Below are 19094 nucleotides of genomic sequence, written 5' to 3' on the forward strand. Positions count from 1 at the left end.
CAACCTATTTTGTCTGATTGAGAGACAGCAAAATTGTGAAGGGCTATCTTTATCTGAAGTACTTGTCGTTCTAAAAAGTCGTGGTGTTTCATCATTCTCCTGTGTAGAAGAATAAATAAAAAGAGACGAGACGGGAACACACTCTTATCAGAACTTTCCTGGTATTTTCCTTCCTTTCCCCCCAACCCCAAGTTTTGGCATCTCTGCTTCAGCTGCTGTCTCAGAGCGCTGGGGGCGGGGGCCAGGGTTGACGGCTGGTGTCCTCGGACAAGTGGAGGCTCTGGGTCAGAGGCCAGCCCGCCAGCAGCTGGCCCCTGCCACTCAGCGGGAGGCTGGCCCCGCTGGGAGGAGGGTGACTGCTCAGCCGGGCTCTCCGCCTGTCCTGTGCCTCCTGATCCGCCTGTCCTGTGCCTCCTCAGGAGATCCTCTGCGAGCTCACGCTGGATGCCCTGCTGGACATGAACGAGGCTAAGGTGAAGGAGACGCTGCGGCGCTGCGGGGCCAGTGCCGAGGAGTGTGGCCGCCTGCAGTACGCCCTCACCTGCCTGCGGAAGGTGACAGGCCTGGGTAGGTAGGACCAGCCCCATCGTTTCCCTCTCCCTCTCCCTTGGCCTGGACACTGCACTTCTCTCCCAGGCTTGCCCTGGTTCCCTGGGCGCCAGGGCTTTTGCTGGGATGGATGACGGGGTGGGGCCAGTGTGATCAGGGTCTCTGGGCCAGCTTGGAACGGCCAGGGTCCACCCTCAGAAAGCATGTGATGGACCTGACCCGAGGCAGAGGGCTCTCCCTGAGACAGAAGGCTCCCAGATCCTGACTGGGCTGGCCAGGATGAAGCTTGAGCCATCGTTAGGAGCCCCGGGCTGGTCTGCTGGGCAGGTGCTCCCCGTGGAGCACCTCTGTGGGGCTCTGGGACTCTTCTGTAGTTTCCTGCAACCCAGCCCCCTCCCTCCCCCCCCCTCCCCTCTCCCTCCCCTCCCCCTCCCCTCTCCCTCCCCTCCCCCTCCCCTCTCCCTCCCCTCCCCCTCCCCTCTCCCTCCCCTCCCCCTCCCCTCTCCCTCCCCTCCCCCTCCCCTCTCCCTCCCCTCCCCCTCCCCTCTCCATCCCCTCCCCCTCCCCTCTCCATCCCCTCCCCCTCCCCTCTCCCTCCCCTCCCCCTCCCCTCTCCCTCCCCTCCCCCTCCCCTCTCCCTCCCCTCCCCCTGCCCTCTCCCTCCCCTCCCCCTCCCCTCTCCATCCCCATCGGCCAGCCGGCTGGGCTGTGTGCTCAGAAGGGCCCACGCTGGTGTGGGCTCAGCCTGAAGCAAGCCTGAGGAGAGAAACTGTACCTCGTTTCAGCTGTGAGTGTGGACATGGCTGCCTCAGGCGAAGTGTATAATCCTGGCATTATGAATAATGTTCCTCGGGAATTATTTGCAGGCTTTCTAAATCTTGCCCTGGAAACAGCTTCAAATGCCCTGACTTAACGCTCCCATGACCACCCAGATAAACCTTTAAAATGCGCCTAATGAATGGAATTTGCTCCATTTTTTAATTCGCTGAGCCACTTGTCTTATCTCTGTCTGCCTGAAGCTTAAGGAAGGCTCTGAGGTTTATATTCTACTTGATTTTTTTTTTCCCCAGAGAGGACTGTGCTTAATTTCTTCCCTGGCCCCCTTGTACCAAGTCTTCCTCTGAACACAGAGCCCAGAGCTTCACTTAGTTCGGAAAACCTCAACACATCTGGCCTCTGGCAAGTACCATGGAGTAAACAGGACAGGGACATGGTTAGCAGTCTTGTCCCCACGTTTTACAGAGCAGGAGACTGAGCCCAGAGAGGGTAACCAAGGACACACAGCAGTGGGTGGCACAACTGTGACTTGAGCCTCAGCCTTTGCCACCTGTGCACATTTCACTGTCTTTTTTCTTTATGTCAAGAGAAAAGATATTTCTGATGGATTAATTTAGCCATTGCTGTCAGTCACCTTCAGACAACAGTCAGAGAAGAAAAAGAAATAAAAGTACTTGCCACCCAAGCTGGGAATCTGGGGGACCTTGTCAGCCCTCCCGCTCTATGCCTGCATTATAAACAGTTGTAGAGGAGCCAGCCATTGGGTGGTGGTGACCCCCGTGTGTTAAGGCTGCTGTCTGTCCATCCTGGGTGCCAAGATAGGAAGATCACTAATTTACGAAGCACTGCTTATGTGCCAGGCACTTGACACACATGTGGCAACACCCTTTTTTTTTTTTGCGGTACGCGGGCCTCTCACTGCTGTGGCCTCTCCCGCTGCGGAGCGCAGGCTCCGGACGCGCAGGCTCAGCGGCCATGGCTCACGGGCCCAGCCGCTCTGCGGCATGTGGGATCTTCCCGGACCGGGGCACGAACCCGCGTCCCCTGCACCGGCAGGCGGACTCCCAACCACTGCGCCACCAGGGAAGCCCGGCAACGTCCTCTTAAGAGGTGGTGGTGAGCTCCTTTTGTAGCTAAAGCATCCGAGCACTGGAGGCCCTGGATGAGTTGTCTTGGGTTCCGCACCTGACACGTGGCAGAGCTGGGCTTTGCACCCAGTTTTCTTCCTCAGAGGGTGCTTTTTCCACTATGTCCCCGAGGAGGTCCTGGGCAGAGAGTCTATTCCAGGTGCTTCTTTCTCATTCCATCTCGGCTTGTGATACCCCTACATCCCCAAGAGGGACCCACCGCACCCCAGTCCAGGACACGGGCAGGCAGATGGGTCTGCCCAGTAGTGGCTGCACTTCGAGTGTACCTGCTGGGGGCTGGGTGGGTAACTGTGATCACCCTGTCTCCCAGGTCATGCAATCAGAGTCTTCATGGCACCCGACAGGGCCAGGTGAGAGCAGTCAGGCTGCAGTAAAGATAGACTGTGGAATTAGACTGCCTAGGCCTAGCACTCTGCTCAGCCACTTAGAACCCACGGGACCCTGGCCCGTTATTTAACCTCACTGTGCCTCATCTTCCTTATGAGTAAAATGGACATAACAACAACACTTCCTCACATAGAATTGTTGCGAGGATTAAATGAGTTAAGGATAAGTACTTAGTCTAGAGCCTGGTGCATATTAGATGCTCTTTTCAGTATTAGGCCTATGGGGTCATGGAAAATGTGGATGTCTCTGGTCTTAAGAAACGTAATGAAGGATGTTTCTTTATGCCAGTGGCTGGTGAACAGGAGAAGATCATGCTTGCTGATACTCCCTGTCCTTCATCCATGGCAGACATCACTAATCAATCCCTGAGCTCTTCCTCCTTAGTGACTCCAGAGTCATTCTCAAGCAGCCACTGCCATTGACTGGTGTTGGCATGCACAAGAGCCATTTGCCATCCATGAGCTGGCTCAAAGCAGTGGTGATTAAATAGACAGTTTGAAGAATTGAGGGCTTGTTTCCTTTGGTGGCAGACTTGCCCGTGGATCCATGGAACTCATTCTTCCATCCCCTCAGCAAGAGTGTGTCCAGTGCCTCCTATAGGCCAGTTTATAAGTTAAAGTGTAGGTCTTGGCCACAGTTCTAAAGGAGCAAGCATAAAGGAATACACGGGCGAATAACTCATTCTCCAAGTTGATCCGTGAATAGAAAGTCACCATGCAGTGAGGTAGGAGGAGGGGCATTTGAGGAGGGGATGGAATGGACAAACCCTAAGAACTGCGAAGGATGATCCCTCTCCACCGTCTCTAACAGATGGCTCTGGGGGCTGGGCTTGACCACCTCCGATGGCAGAGAGCTCATTACCTCCAGAGGCTGTGCCGTTACAGGTTGTTCAGCATCGGTAGCCTTGGGGGAGGAGGCCCAGTGCTGTGGTTGAGATCGAGAGCTCGGTTCCCATCCCACTGCTTACTTAGCTGTGTGACCTTGGCAGTGTACACAGCCTCTCTGAATCTCAGCAACCTCACCATGCTGGGCGGATTTAGGAAGACAGGGTACAACTCGCAAAGTAGAAGGATTACAGGGTGCAAGTTCATTTTGCCTTGAGTCAAAATCTGCCCTCCTGTACTTTCCAGTCATTGATACATACGAGAAGGGAGGTGTCTTCTTCCCCACAACAGAGTCTCTGTGGACAGGGGTCCTTTCTTCCTGCCCCTACCCCTTCACTATCTCCCCATTTCCTGTAAGGTCAAACCTCAAGCCCTTGGCAAGACATCCAAGGCCCCTCCGGAGCTGGCCCCAGGTGGGCTGACCCTCCAACTTCATCTCTTGCCTCTCCCTGGTTTGTCCTGACCTCTCAAGTCATGTGGGACGTGGAGTCATTGCCCGAAAGTGCTGTGTGCTCCCTGCCTTTGCATGCACTGTTCTCTCTGCCTGGTACCCCTTCTCCACTTCTTCCCCAGCTGGCCCAGCCCTGTTGCCACCTCCGCTGGGAAGCCCCCTGACCCCCAAGCTATTTAGGGTCCTCCTCCCCTGTACCCTCTCAGTCCCCGTGCGTCTCTGCGTCAGCACACAGCACGCCGTGTTAAGTGTCCGTCACTCTTACTGGACTCCTCAGACACCACGGATGTGTCTTTTTTTTATGCCTTGACACCCGGCATATACTCGAATGAATGGACAGGCCGTGTCATTGAGTTGGAACCCCTGGAGCCTCAAGGCCTCAGGGGCCTCAGGCAGGGTCACCACAAGGACAGCCAAAAGTCACTCAGAGGCTCCTCTCCAAAGGAAGTGGCTGTTCATCTCTTTCTAGCTGGATCTCTTTTCTAGTAAATTCCCAGGGCAATTTGCTGTCGGAAGGTCGGCGCAGCCTCTTTTCCCGATGATTGAGTTTTCTTGGAGGGGAGTTATCCCTTCGCACAGCCCAGCTTCCCTTCCCTAACTCTTAGAGGACAGTCACCACTTCCCTCTCTGAGGTCTCCCACTTTGGGGGTGGGTTTCCTCGCCCGCTCCCCACAGACCTGCCAGCAGGAGCCCTGCGCATTCCCTCTCTGGTCCTCATTTTCCTCTCTGTAAATTGGGGACAGTGATATCTACGCTGGTGCCCCCGTAGCCAGCCAGATAGTGTGGAATTTAGTGTGTGTGCACCAGTGGCCTTAAACAGGTGAAGGCTGGCAGTTGGAGCCTCCGCTAAGGAACTGTGCTCCTGGGTCCTGGCCACCTCACCTGTGAATCCCTCCAGCCCCAAGCATCTGTGACTCGACTTCTTGGCCCGCAGGCGGAGACCACAAAGAGGACCCGGGCTGGAGTCCGTCGGATGCCCGACGGGAAAGTGGCTCTGGGCCTCCCGCGGACAGCCTCTCGCCAGCCAGCCTGCCCTGGCCCCCAGGAAGCTCCCAGCTGGGCAGAGTGGGCGGCGGTGCCCAGGGCCCACGCTCCGTCTCCGTGTCCGCTCTGCCCACCTCGGACTCCCCAAGCCCCGGCCCCGGCGAGGGCCTCGCGGACCCCTGTATCTCCCTGCACACCAGCGGCCGGCTGACGCCCCGCGCGCTGCCCAGCTTCATCACCCCGCCGACCACGCCCCAGCTCCGCCGGCACACCAAGCTGAAGCCGCCCAGAACGCCGCCCCCGCCCAGCCGCAAGGTCTTCCAGCTGCTGCCCAGCTTCCCCACGCTCACCCGGAGCAAGTCCCACGAGTCTCAGCTGGGGAACCGCATCGACGAGGTCTCCCCGATGAGGTGAGTGTTCCTGCCAGGCAGGTGCTGAGTTTGCCGTCTACTGAAAGTTCTGTCTGCGGTTTTCTCCTTGTAAAGGTAACACAGGCTCGATTGCAAACGGACCAAATCAGCCAACATAGAAGCTGCAACGTGAAAAGTGAAAGATGCTGCCATCTCTCAGTCCGTTCCCCAGACTACCTTATCAGTTTGGGCCGAATCCTACTAGATTTCTTTCAGAACACACACACACACACACACACACACACACACACACACACACACACACACACACACACACACACACACACACACACAAAATGATACCATGTGTCAGCCAGGTTAGGTTGGGTTATGCTGCAATAACAAATACCCCCAGATCTTTGGGTCTTAAAATAACAAAGATTTGTTTCTTGGTCATGCTACCTGTCCGTCACGGTCAGCCTCATTTCAGATTCCAGGCTGGAACGTTGTCTAGAACATCCCACTGTGGCAGAGGAAAAAAGAACTTTAGATGTTACAACCGAGTAATTAAATGCTTTTTCCTGAAAGTTCCACTCACCATTTACGGCCCTACCCAAACAACGGAACCAAGGAATGTCATCCTCCCATGTGTGCAGAAGGGGGAATTAGAATATCATGCTGAAACCACTAATGATTATCAATTACTATGTACTCTGTTCTATACCCTAGTTTTTTCAACTTACCTTTATTTCTGAGCACTTCATGTCAGTACCTCTTGAAACACCTTACTCTCTTATTTATAAAAAAATTTTAATCTGTTTATTTTATAGGTAGTAACAGGCACATAGTCCAGTATCCAAAAGCTTTGTAGCTTGCGTAGAGCTTTGTAGAGTATAAAGTCACTCCCTACCAGTTTTCCTTTTCCTTTCAGGAGCCAACCAGGTTATCAGTTTTGTATATATCTATAATTATTCAAACTACCTCATCTTTTTTTTTTTTTTTTTTTTTTTTTGCAGTACACGGGCCTCTCACTGTTGTGGCCTCTCCCGTTGCGGAGCACAGGCTCCGGACGCGCAGGTTCAGCGTCCATGGCTCACGGGCCTAGCTGCTCCATGGCATGTGGGATCTTCCCGGACTGGGGCACGAACCCGTGTCCCCTGCATTGGCAGGCGGACTCTCAACCACTGCACCACCAGGGAAGCCCTACCTCATCTTTTTAACTTTTTTTTTTTTTTTTACCTCTTTCCAGTGTATAGTTTAACTAATTCCTCCCCTCTTGATGGACATTTAGGTCCTTTTGCTATTACAAAAATCGCCCTTGTCAATATATCCTTGTGAACAGGGCAGAAGGGAAGGAGGGAGTTTTCTTTGGGTGCCTCTTACCTTCTTGTACTTCTGAGGGTTGGAGACCTGGCCCCTCTCCTGACATGGTCTTTTTTGGTCTTACGTGGGCTTGTTCCCCCATCCCAGTGCAGGCTATCTTGGGTCCCTTATGGGATGGACCCTGGACATCTCTGATGGTTTTGAGTGTGTGTCACCCAAGGAGAGAAATCTACCTGTGACCTACCTGCCACTCTCGATCAGGCTGTCTTGCTGGGGCCTGGATCCTCCCTCCTCCCCCCACCCCCCGAAAGGGCTGAGCCTTCCTCCCCCTCTGGATCTTCTCTCAGGAAGCACAGTGATAATGACCATGTGGACACATGGACACGGGTCCATCAGAGGGCATCTCAATGCGCAAACCCCAGTGCATCTCTTCCCTCATTTTTTTCCCTTAAAAGAGTGTTAGGAGGGCTCTGGTCTCACCCCCAGCTCTGGGTGGAGAACAGAGCCTCGGGCAGATGACGCTACTTCCTCAGATCCCACCGTTGGTGAGCTGGGCCTTGGGCCCTGAGATTCTGAGTCAGGTCCCCACTAAGCCACCAAAACTGGCCCTGGCATGGGTGCTCAGGCCACCCTGCTGCCCTCAATGAGCCCTGAGGGTGGATTGAGTGGCCTGGGTTCCTAGCTCTCTTCGTCCCTGGGACAGCGGCACCCCCGGGAGGCATCGCTCAGGGCACGTCCTGGCCTGGCCCTGCTTGGGGGCTGCCTCTCTGCTCTTACAACTGTCCTCCTCACCTCCTGCCCCAGCCACTTCCTCCCTGGCTGCCTGAGCCCCCCTCCTGCCTGGGCCGAGCACCCCTCCTTCCAGGGCTCTGGGCAGGGCTCCCACACCTACAGGCACATGACCTTGGGAGACTGTGAGCCTGTTTCCGCAGCTGTGAAATGGAGTGAACTCCAATTACCATGCAGGTGGCTGGCGAGGCTTAGAAAAGCTAATGTATTAAAGTGCAGGGTATAGCTCCATTGTCCACTGGTGGGGGACCGGGGGAGCTACCTCTGGCCCTTCTCATTGAGGAAACGTTCCCCGGTCACTCAGCCAGCCTGGCCCCATGCCCCAGGCGCTCAAAGTCCTCGTCCGAGTACCCTGCCTGCTCCCACCCAAGGGCTGATGTTCTGGGAAACACCAGGCCAGTGCGGTGACATAATCCTACTTTCTGTCTTTTTTGTCTCCTGCAGGTTCGGTAAGAGTGATTCATTTTCATCCCCTCTGCCACCCAGGAGTCCTGTTTGTGTCGCTGTCCCCATCAAGGGTGGATTTCTTCGACCCTCTCTTAGTCTGCTGGCCTTTCCGTGGTCCGGAAGCAGAGATGCTGGGCAGGAAAATAGCTCTAGGACAGGGAACCTTCAGGTGACGAGGTGGCCCAGCCCAGCCAGCAGCCGCTCTGAGAAGCTGAGACCTTGAGAGTGTCACAGTCCGCGGACAGCCCTATGGGGGGGTCCCACTTGCACCTTGCTGCCCCCCCCACAGGTGACCTCTGGCAGGGAGTGTTTACCAGCTGGGCTGCCATGGTGACGCCTCGCTCCCGGGAGAGAGGCACTGTCTGTCCGGTGTAGGTGGATGGTAGCCATACGCAGAGCCTAGCTGACGTCTCGGGACCCCCCTGCTCGGGAGAGGAACTTCCCTGGAGGCAGGAACGTGGTCGGCTCTGAATGAGGCCCTGAGAGATCGGAGGGTGCGAATATCCCCTTGGGAGGGGACGAGGATGCCTAGGCAACCTCTGAGTCCCTTGCCTACCTCTGGGGTGAGAGCTGGTTCTTGCACGTGGCTGTGCTGTGGGGCATTCCTCTCCAGGGTCAAAGTAGAGGGAAGTGGCCTCTGGGGGTCTGCTTTTGATGGTCTCAGTGGAGATGCAGAGGCGTCTGGCTTTTGCCTGAGCAAAATAGCTTATTTTGGTGCTGTCCTGAGCTGGCTAAGCAGAGTGATGAGGCTGTCAGCAGGGTCTTAGACATGCGGAGGGGCAGTGACTTTGCCAGAATGGATCTGACTGCAGGACCACCGGGGTGAGAGAGGAGGGAGGGGGCACGTCCCTGTCCCCAGGGCACAGGCAGAAACTCCCAGGGCCCTTCCCAGAGGCTTGGAGGAGAATCCAGCACTTGCATCCCTAGGACAGCCTGGCCCTGCCATCTTCCCAGCTGCTATAGTAATTCAGGGACCATAGCAGTGAGGCTGCTTCCCCAGTTTTCCAGGAAGGCAGGACGAGGCCTTCAGGACCAGTATTTCATCTCCATCAGGGACAGCCTCATCTCACCTCCCTCCTACCTATCCCAGGCCTGTGGCAGACATTACAAATCAATCGTAGGTTGCATTCAGAGATAGATGGTTAAAATCTCATTTTCCCATAGTCTGTTTCTCCTAGACTGGCAACCTAACCCCTTTTTGACCCATGTACTTTGATGGCTTTGGCTACTGACTGGGGTAGGGTGGCCCCCACCCCCAGGACGGAGTTGGGAAGAGGCAGCCCCATGGCAGACGTGCTGGCGAGATTGTGGGTTCAACTATCAGGGGGTGGCAGAGGACTTTTCGTTCCGATCAGACTCCCCGCTTGGTGTAGGAGGAAAAGTCAGTACCTCCATCACTCCCTTCTCCTGTGGCTGGGTGTGTGGTACTTGGCCTTGAGTGAACGATCACTTATTGAGCACCAGCTGTGTGCCAGGCCAGCATGGGGTGGAAGGCTGACTCAGAGGGTATGAGATGGCCACAGATCACTGGAGCACTGTGTTCCTGACCTTTCTGGGTCACAGATCTATTTGATAATTGGATAAAAGTGTAGACTCTCTTTCTAGGGGAAAGCACACATCATTCCGCTTACCAGTCCAGAGGGTTCCCAGAGCCCCTGAGGGTTCCCATCCGTGGGCTCAGTTAAGAACCCCTGCTCTAGGAGGAGATAGGCAGTGTTGAGTATGGGCAGAAGGGAGAGGGGGGAGGGGGTGCCCTGATGGAGGAGGGGAGATGGGGTTAGACATGTGGGCTGCTGGTGGATGGACAGATTGCTTTCAGCTGCTCCCCTACTGCTTGCCCTATTATACCACGAACACCAGGTATGCCTGTTCTTATGAGGAAGCCAGGATTGGAGAGAGAGGCCAGGGTGCCCGCTAGGAAGGCAGGCAAAGCTCGTGGCCTGAGACTTCCCCAAAGGCTCAGACTGAGTGCCCGGCTGGGGCTGGACTACGTGGGAGCAGGTAAAGCTTCACCTCGTCTTCCCTCTACCTGCCGGGCTCTGGCATTGGTGGCTCTCAGAGCAAAATCCTCAAGGTGCTTGTGACTGGAAAGCTAGGTGTGCCACATGGCCGACCAGCCTCAAGCCCTCTGCCAAGGGCCAGGCAGCTTCTGCTCGCTTCCCAAGAAGCAGCCAGGATTGGTGGCCTGTGGGTGCCTCCACAAGGAAGTGCAAGAGACGCGGGGGAGCGGAGCTGCTGTCCTCACCTTGGCTTTGCCTCCCGCCAATGCTGGAAACCTCACGGGGACCATTTCTGAACTGTCTGCGGAGGCTAAGTGGTACCATTTGTTTGCGGGGGGGCCCAAGTGTGAGGGTGACCACACTGGCCCCCTCTGGTCTCGCCTGGCCGTCTCTGTCTTGATTAGATGCAGGTTCAGGGAACTGTCCCTCTGCCATATGGCGGTCCCTCCGTACCGCCCTAGCCTGTGATGTCTGAGACAGAAGGTCACAGGCACACGCCATCCCCAGCAGGGCCCCCTCAGCCTGCCTGACCTGGCCCTTTTCCCCGCAGATCTCCTGCACGGATCCCCACAGATGGTACGAAGGGACATCGGGCTCTCGGTGACACACAGGTAGGCCCAGCTGGGCTGGGGCGGGGAGGGGGCACAGAGCTGGGCTGGGGCCCATATAAGCTGAGCCTCCACCAGGGTGTCGCTCTTCAGTGCATGGGGAGGGGCTGTCCTGACCCCCGTCTCTCAGGGCTCTTTGCCTCCGGTCTGTCTGTCCATGCCTCTGTGGACACGACCCGGCACCCACCTGGAGCCCCTGCCTGTCACCAGCAGCCTTTGGGACTTGCTGGGCCCTTTCCTGCCCCTCCTTGGGTCTCTTCCTCAGTCTGCTGGGGAAAAACAGGTCCTAGGAGAAACAGGGTCAAAGGCCCAGGGAGGGGCCGAGAGCGTCCTCTGGGTCCAGCACGGCATCAGTTACGTGGACATAACTGGCCACACATCAGAGCCCCGTGGAATGTGCTGAAACTCCAGACCCCACCCCTAAGGTTCTCGGGTTGCCAGTCTGGATTCCAGCAACTTGCGGTGACTCTGGCGCTCACGCAGCTGGCGTGGACCCATAACGTGGACAGCCCAGAGGCCTTGGCCTCAGCGCTCGTGAGGCTGGCGTGTGCTGCCAACAGCAGCTCCGGGCGGCATCTCGTTCCGCCCCGCGCCGATGGCCAGCAGGATGGTCCCTTGGGATGCGTGGTGCTCTGGCCGCCCCATTAAAGGATGCTGTGAACACAGCAGGGCCCACTCATTTTCCCCCGGAGCGTGAGCTGCTCTCCAGCCTGTGCGGGAGGCCAGCCTCGGATCCTCACCCAGCGGTGCAGACTCGGCTCGCGGGGCTTGAGTCATTTGCCCGAGGTCACGTGGCCACCGAGACGCTGCTTGAGCGCCGTGGCTGGTGCCCAGGCACCTCTGTTGAGAGCCTTGGCAGGGCCGGGATGCCTGTACCCCAGAGCCTCGGGGAGGAGAGTCTCCGGCACCAGGGGAGGCTGTCTGAGTGAAGGTCTGAGAGCCTCCCTCTGTCCCACCCGGTGTCCGGTGCGATCTTCCCAGCCGTGAGAGGGCAGGACCTCTCCTGTTCCCTCTCCGGTGGGGACCCCCCCATTGCCCATCGGCAGGAATCCCTCCCAGCCTCAGTTTCCCCCTCTGCGGTTGGGACTTGCTCTCAGTCCTGTCGTGAGGATAAAATGGAGTGAAGTGCATGTGAGGCTCACGCGTCCAGCCCTGGGGAGCGCTGGGTATTTAACCTCTGCCTCTAGCCGGAGAGACGCCGACTTACCCAAGGGACACCAGGATCAGTTCTGTTTCATTTTTGCCCCAGCTGCCCCTGGTCGCACAGAGGGTTTGCCAGCTGGACCCCGAGTGCTTCCCAGGCTGCCGCTCCTTCCACCCGGGCAGCAGTACCCCTCTTGTCTGGCATGGCCAGGCTGCCCTGCCTGCCTGGGCTCCGGGCGCGGGGATGGGACATCACTGTCATACCCTCTTGGTTTTTCTAAATTCATGATCCGGGCCTCTCTCGACAAGAAGCTCTGAAGGTTTTTGGTCCCATCGTGAGGGGAGAAAACTGTCCCATGACGCTCAGCCCGCCCCTTCCACCTCCCTGGCACCTGCCCCTTCTCCGGCCGAGCCCCCCGACTCTCATTTCCACCTGCTTTCAGGACTTCCCGGTGGAGATCGTCTCACATACCAGTGAGCTGCTCCCCTTCCCCCCATGTTGACATGAGAGGAGATTAAAGACCAGAGAGAAGGAGAGTGTGGTTCCCAGGTGGCCGGATCGGGGCTCCTTCAAAAGCGTTCCAAGGGGGTGGGCGTCTTTGTCCTTTTGCCCCACAAGCTCCCATCTTGACTGAGTAGAAGCAGTGACGTTCACGCCCACAGTCCAGGCTCTGCACATTTATCCAGCACGCGAGCGATCCCCCCCAGATCCCTGTGAGGGGAGAGTGCTGGCCTCATTTGCAAAGGCTTTGACCCATCCCACAGCCGGTAGTTGACAGGATTCAAAGCCAGTGTGGTCGGGCCCCAATGCCCACGCCTTTCCCCTTATTTTCTGGCCCAGGGGTCTCTTATAGAGCCATGCTCTGGTTTAGAGACCTGGGGTCCCGGGTCACACAGGGACTGTGTGACCTCGGGAAAGTCACCTAACCTCTCTGAGCTGGTTTCCTTGCTTGTGGACTAAGAATCGCAGACCTGCCTAACTCCCACGGGTGGTCACTCCCAGGAGTAAGCTAATGTTCATGGACGCATCACAAACTGTTCCCCAAACACTGTTGCTGTTTGTTCTGTTGTTACTATGATATACAACGCTTTAAAACATCTAGTCCTCCAAAAATGTGAGTTCTTTCTGCCCTCAGGCCTCCCCACCCTATGAATGGACCTTGGACCTTTTCTCTGGAGGATACCACCCACTCTCTCCCCATCCTCCTTTCCAATATATCTTTTGTGGTTTTTTTTAAAACTTTATTTAGTTTGGATTGAAATACATTTATAATTCAAACCTCAAGAGGTCTGAAAGGGTATATATATGACAAAAGTCCCGCTGCTGCTGTCCCCAGGCCCCAGTTCCCCCTATAGGCAGATCTTGGCTCTTTCTTGTGTGTCCTTCTGGAGATATTTTTATATAAGCAAAGACATATGTATATTCTTCCGCCTCCTTTTTTGTTTTCACACAAATATTGCATATATTACACACACTGTTCTATCCTTTGCTTTTTTTCTTGTTAAAATCGAGGCATAATTTATATAGAGCTAAGTACACAAATAAATTCTTACATATGTATACACCCACGTATGCCACCCAGAGGAAGATTCAGAGCCTCCACATCCCAGAACGTTTTCTTTGGCTCTTCTCAGTCCGTAGTGCTACCACCCAGAGGTACTTTTCACTTCTGTCGTCATAGGTTAGTTTTTCCTGTACTTGAACTTCACATAAGTGGAGTTGTGTTGCATTGTACCTTACTTTTTTCACTGACAGCATAATTTAATGATCATTGCCTATTTGTGCAAAAAGAGCTTCCTTATTTTACTTTCCGGCTGCGTGGTACTCGGTTGTGTGCACGGATCATACTTTATGCAGTCAGTCACCTGTACACCTAAACGACACAGCTTGTTTCTCGTCTTTTCTGCCACAAACATGCTACAGTGAGTAACCTTTTCAGTACGTCGTTTGACACCCGTGGGAGCATCTGTTGGATGAATTCCTGGCACTGGAATCGCTCTGTGTGCGCACTTAGGATTTTGATTGCTTTTGCCGAATTGCCTGCCAGAGAGCTGGCGTCGGTGACCACACCAGCTTTGGGACTTTGGCAATGAAGACTTCGTGACTAAGAAATCTGAATGCCTGGGGGAAGCAGTGGCCCCTGGGTGTCCCTGCCCTGCCTGCGAGAGGGTGCCCGGGGCTCTGGGATGGAACCAAGTCTCCTGGTCTCTCTGCGGCTTTGTGGACCCTTCTCCATCCTGGCCCCTCTGAGCATTTCTGTGTGTCCACCCCCTACAGGTTCTCCACCAAGTCCTGGCTGTCGCAGGTCTGCCACGTGTGCCAGAAGAGCATGATGTTCGGAGTGAAGTGCAAGCATTGCAGGTGATGGGCGGGGCGTGGCAGGGGTGACAGAGGGGAGCAGACTCCGTACTTTTAGTTTAGTAATAATCTTGCTACCTGATTCTTGGCCTTAGGTCAAGTCGGAGTTCCTTTGAGAGTTCCTAAACCTATTCATAATCTCAGCACACCAGGGAGTGATCAGCCCTCTCTAGGAAGATTAAGGGAGCATCAGGCACAGCACTCTTAGAAGAAGGGAATATTTGAGGTGGGCTCTGAAGGATGAATAGAAGTTTACCAGGTAGACTAAGGAGGAAAGAGAATTCCAGGCCAAGAGAGCATCTTGTACAAAGGCAGAGAGGAATGGCAGGACTGTTCTGGAAACTGTAAGGAGTTCTGAAGTTTAGCCTTACGTGTTAGCACACAAGGAATGGGGAAATGGGGACAGGGAATGGTAGAAACAGAGAAGTGGCTCATGGTACTTCCAGAAGAGAGTGAGGGGAGAATGTAGATTCTATACAAATTCAACATTTTTTCCTACTGTTGTGGTTTCTGGTAGGAAAGAAAGGCAAGGATAGTGAACAATGTAGGGTGAGCAGAGTCTGTCCCCTGCTGTCTGGCTGCCCTCACCTTATAGAGGATGGACCTGGAGTCTGCTCCCAGTCTACTTCGCCCCTGTGTTGCTGTGTGACCTGGGGCAAGGTGCTTGCCCTTTCTGGGCCTCATTTTTGTCAGGTATACATCTGGGAAGATGATTCCAGGTCTCTCTGTCCATCAGGATTGCTCCAAGAATCTGAGCTAGTGTATATAGTTAAAGCATTTGGGCTCCTGCCAGACTGTAGGTGATGGGTCTCATGTGTGTCAATTGGATAAATTGTGGTTAGGAGAGTCATCAGGAAAACGCAAAGGAGATGCCAGACCTTTCTCACCAGTCTAGGTCTTTTGTGGCTCCTGGCCATTTGGCTTTAAATTGGGGACCTCCAGCACCCTTTCAAGTAATACCTTTCATGCGGAGAGCACAGGATAACCTCTGAGCCCCAGGCTCTCCTGCAATTGCAGTGAAGTTGGTAGAGCCCCAGCCATCAGCCCATTTGATCAACGAGAACCCCAAGAGGGGGTTCAGCCGGCAGAACCAAACCAAGAATCCAGCTCTTTCCACTTCTGCCACTCTGGTCCTCAGACCACGTGGCCTGTGTAGGAATGTAGCAGGAGGGGCTGCCCCTTGCTTCCCTGGGACCCTTTGGTAATGGAAACATTTTCCTTCTAATTCATCTCTTTTAAGTTCAGACTTGTCTCAAGCTTTCTGAACACGGGTAGAGGGTCTCCTTTTGTTTAGAAAAGAGAAATCGCTGTGTGACCCACAGCAAGTTAAAATGGGTGCAGTCAAACGTGCTTTGACGTGAAGATTGGGCAGGTGATAGCAGGAACACGGTAGTACGCAACAGATAGTAGCTGCTAGTACTATTAACATCAGATGTTCTACACGCTTAAGCTAATGTTTGTTGAGACATTTGTGGGAGCTGAGGCAGTCATGGTTGAGTGTTGCACAAAACTTCCAGGCAGTGCTTCCGAGCCCCTGCGCGTGTCCCGGGGTCCCGTGTGGCTTTGCGTGCACTGACCCTGCCTTCGTTACCAGGTTGAAGTGTCACAACAAGTGTACAAAAGAAGCCCCCGCCTGTAGAATATCCTTCCTTCCGCGTGAGTGTCCTGCGCTTCCCCCTTCTGGATTTGGGGTGCATCTTTCTTGAACCTGTTTCCTGCTGATGGTTACCACGCCCCTCTTTTTAAACAGTACCCAGGCTTCGGAGGACAGAATCTGTCCCCTCGGACATCAACAATCCGGTGGACAGAGCAGCTGAACCCCATTTCGGAACCCTCCCCAAAGCACTGACCAAAAAGGTATAATGTGAGGCGAACCCTCACCCAGGATTCCTTTCTGTGAAGCACCCCCAATGTGGAGGTCCAGCAGGGGAGCATGATACTGCAACCCGGGGTGTGTGGCCAGAGGGAGGCCTTTAGGGATCCCATATTTAGCCATTTCGTAGATTTCACATTTGCGTCCAAATCTTAGTTATGTGCCCATACCCCCCCCCCCGCTCCCCTATTTTGAGCCACCATTTCCTGAGTACTTACACTGAGTCAGGAACTTTTTCCATCGATACCTCATTTGATCCCCACAGTAGTTCTAAAAGTCACGTGCTGATATCACCTCCATTATTTTTCTTTCTTCGGCCGCGCCACACGGCTTATGGGATCTTAGTTCCCCGACCAGGGATCGAACCTGCGCCCTCGACGGTGAAAGTGCAGAGCCCTAACCACCGGACCGCCAGGGAATTTGATATCACCTCCATTTTACAGATGAGGAAATTGAGCACGGGGTCCCCCGTGAATGAGAGGCAGGCCCAGGGTGCATGGGTGCTGTGGGGGGCAGGCCCGTGGGGTTGTGCTCCCGTCGGGCCCTTGACGCCTGCCTTGGCGGTTGGCACACAACAGGCAGTGAGGAAACGTTTGTACTGAATGCTGAGCGAATAAACAACCCCGTGAGGCAGCAACTGATGCCCCTGCTGTGTAGACAGTGCACCGTGTGGCTCAGAAGGGTGGGTTGATTCATCCAAGGTCACACAGCTGCTGAGTCGGGGCTGGGATTCAACCTGCCTCGAGCTAGCCCCCTGCCCTGGCTGGCCTGGCCTGACCGGGATGGAGGGTCTGGCCTTGACATGTGAGCGGACAGAGTGAGGGCCAGTGGTTGCAGCCCCCTCCTCGCTTTAGCTTGGCAATAGGCAGTGTGGGTGGTCGCTGGACAGCGAAGCCCACTGCATGGCTTTGGTGGATTCCAGAGTCTACCGTGCATCCCAGAGCCTTGAGGGCCCGTAGAGGAGAAACCGGTTGAACGTAGCATTTAACCCAGCTTGGCCCCAACTTTTTTGACCAGGAATCCCTCCCCAACCCCCCTGAGGAATCGGTGTGTGGTCTGGGAAACAGTGATCAGGCCCAGGGTCCCCCCCTGATGTAGACTCAGTCCCCCCAGTAGCCCTCCCTCAGGTGGCCCTCTGGCCTTGCTAGGGCCCACGCCACTGAATGTCCTAGCCGGCAGGTCCCCTGCTGAGTGGAGGGAGCATTTATTAGGCACCCACTGTTACCACCCACCAAACAGAGGCTTGTCAGAGGCTGAATTTAACTCGTTAGAAGAGCCTACTCTGTAGCCAGAGCAGAGCCAGGCCCTGGGTGTGTGACGAGCAGGTGTGGTGCTTGTTCTCGGGGAACACCCACAGCGTGGTGGAGAGAGAGTCTTCAGAAAACTGCCCAAGACGCCTGCAGCTGACAAACCGTAGTTCAAGTGCCCTGATGGAGGGTGCTGGGAGCCATGGGGGGATAAAGGGGGGAGCACGCCCCGGCCAGGACTGGGGAAGGACTTCGGGGAGGAAAGGACGCTTGAGCTGAAATAAGAAAGATGAAAGGAGCCCTCCAGGGGATGGACGTTGAGGTGCGCATCTCCCTGTCCCGTTCTCCCCTCAAATATTAGACCCATAAAACACCAGGACGCCCTGGCTGACCTCCTCCGTTTTAGGCGGGGAGGGGTGGGGGGCAGGCGGGGCTGGGCGGCCCCTGCCACTGCCTGTGCCTCTGGTCCCGCAGGAGCATCCTCTGGCCATGAACCACCTGGACTCCAGCAGCAACCCATCCTCCACCACGTCTTCCACGCCCTCCTCGCCAGCGCCCTTCCCGACGTCGTCCAACCCACCCAGTGCCACCACGCCCCCCAACCCCTCGCCCGGCCAGAGGGACGGCAGGTTCAACTTCCCAGGTACCACACCTTGGGGCTTTCTTGGGCCTCAGGGGTGGGGTTGCATGTCCCTTCTCTGCACACCCCGGCAGGCTCAAGGTCAAACACTGCCGCCACTAAGAGCACTTGCTGGGAGCCAGGCTCTGTGCCGAGCTCAAGAGCATCCCCGTATTTAAACTTGCTGTGATGGCACCCATTTTACAGATGGGGACGCAGGTTCAGAGGGAGCAAGTGGCTTGCCCTGAGCTGCACAGCATGTAAGCTGCAGAGGTGGGATCAAAGCCAAGTCTGATGTAAAGCCTGGTTTTTTTTCTTTTTTAAATTTATTTAATTTATTTATTTTTGGCTGCGTTGGGTCTTCGTTGCTGCGCGCAGGCTTTCTCTAGTTGCGGTGCTACTCTTTGTTGCGGTGCGCCGGCTTCTCATTGCGGTGGCTTCTCTTGGTGCAGAGCACGGGCTCCAGGTGCGCCAGTTCAGTAGTTGTGGCTCGCGGGCTCTGGAGCGCAGGCTCAGTAGTTGTGGCTCGCGGGCTCTAGAGTGCAGGCTCAGTAGTTGTGACGCACAGGCTTAGCTGCTCCGCGGCATGTGGGATCTTCCCGGACCAGGGATCGAACCCGTGACCCCTGCACTGGCAGGCGGATTCTTAACCACTGCTCCACCAGGGAAGTCCCAAGCCTGGGTTCTTGACCTGATCCCAACGCTGCCCTCCCATGCATGGGGTGGCTTCTCCTGGGTGTTGTTCGCTCACTCGGGGCTTCTGAGCTCCCAGGAAGCAGGACAGGCAGCACGGGGGGCTGGGGCAGGCCCAGAAGGCTGGGGCGAGGGCATCCGGGGCTCTGTGGCTTACCTGCTCTGTGGTCTGGACAAGCTGCTTAAAGGGGTGCTTTGGTTCCCTTTTCTATAAAACAAGAGACCGTGTGAGGCTGGGGTTAGGCTATCCCCCTTGCATGGATGAGGCCACGGAGTCCACCGGGGAGTGCGTGCCAGGGCAGAGCTGACCTCTGACCATGGCCCCGGCTGCCCCGGCTCTAGAGGGACAGGGACCCCGCCGCTCGGCCAGGCCTGGGGTGTCCCACCTCCCCCAGGAGCAGAGCAAAGCCCACTCACCCGTCCGGGATTGAACTCCGGCCCTGGCCTCCCAGGAGGCCCCTTG

At 55.7% G+C, this 19094-nt stretch overlaps 1 protein-coding gene across 3 annotated transcripts in view; it reads left to right on the forward strand.

The window, feature by feature from the left end:
* Nucleotides 1–19094, forward strand: part of KSR1 (kinase suppressor of ras 1) — a gene marked incomplete at its 5' end in the record, with an annotated part of 148063 nt that overhangs the window by 108476 nt on the left and 20493 nt on the right. For all 3 annotated transcript variants that reach the window (XM_082861348.1, XM_082861349.1, XM_082861350.1), the window contains 7 exons: nt 420–567; nt 5131–5590; nt 10611–10700; nt 14119–14202; nt 15794–15855; nt 15950–16056; nt 17794–17962. In XM_082861348.1, coding sequence (XP_082717474.1) covers nt 420–567; nt 5131–5590; nt 10611–10700; nt 14119–14202; nt 15794–15855; nt 15950–16056; nt 17794–17962 — 1120 coding nt within the window. The remainder of the gene's footprint in view (nt 1–419; nt 568–5130; nt 5591–10610; nt 10701–14118; nt 14203–15793; nt 15856–15949; nt 16057–17793; nt 17963–19094) is intronic.

The sequence above is a fragment of the Leucopleurus acutus genome (assembly GCF_964270905.1).
Source record: "Leucopleurus acutus genome assembly, chromosome: 19".
NCBI lineage: Eukaryota > Metazoa > Chordata > Mammalia > Artiodactyla > Delphinidae > Leucopleurus > Leucopleurus acutus.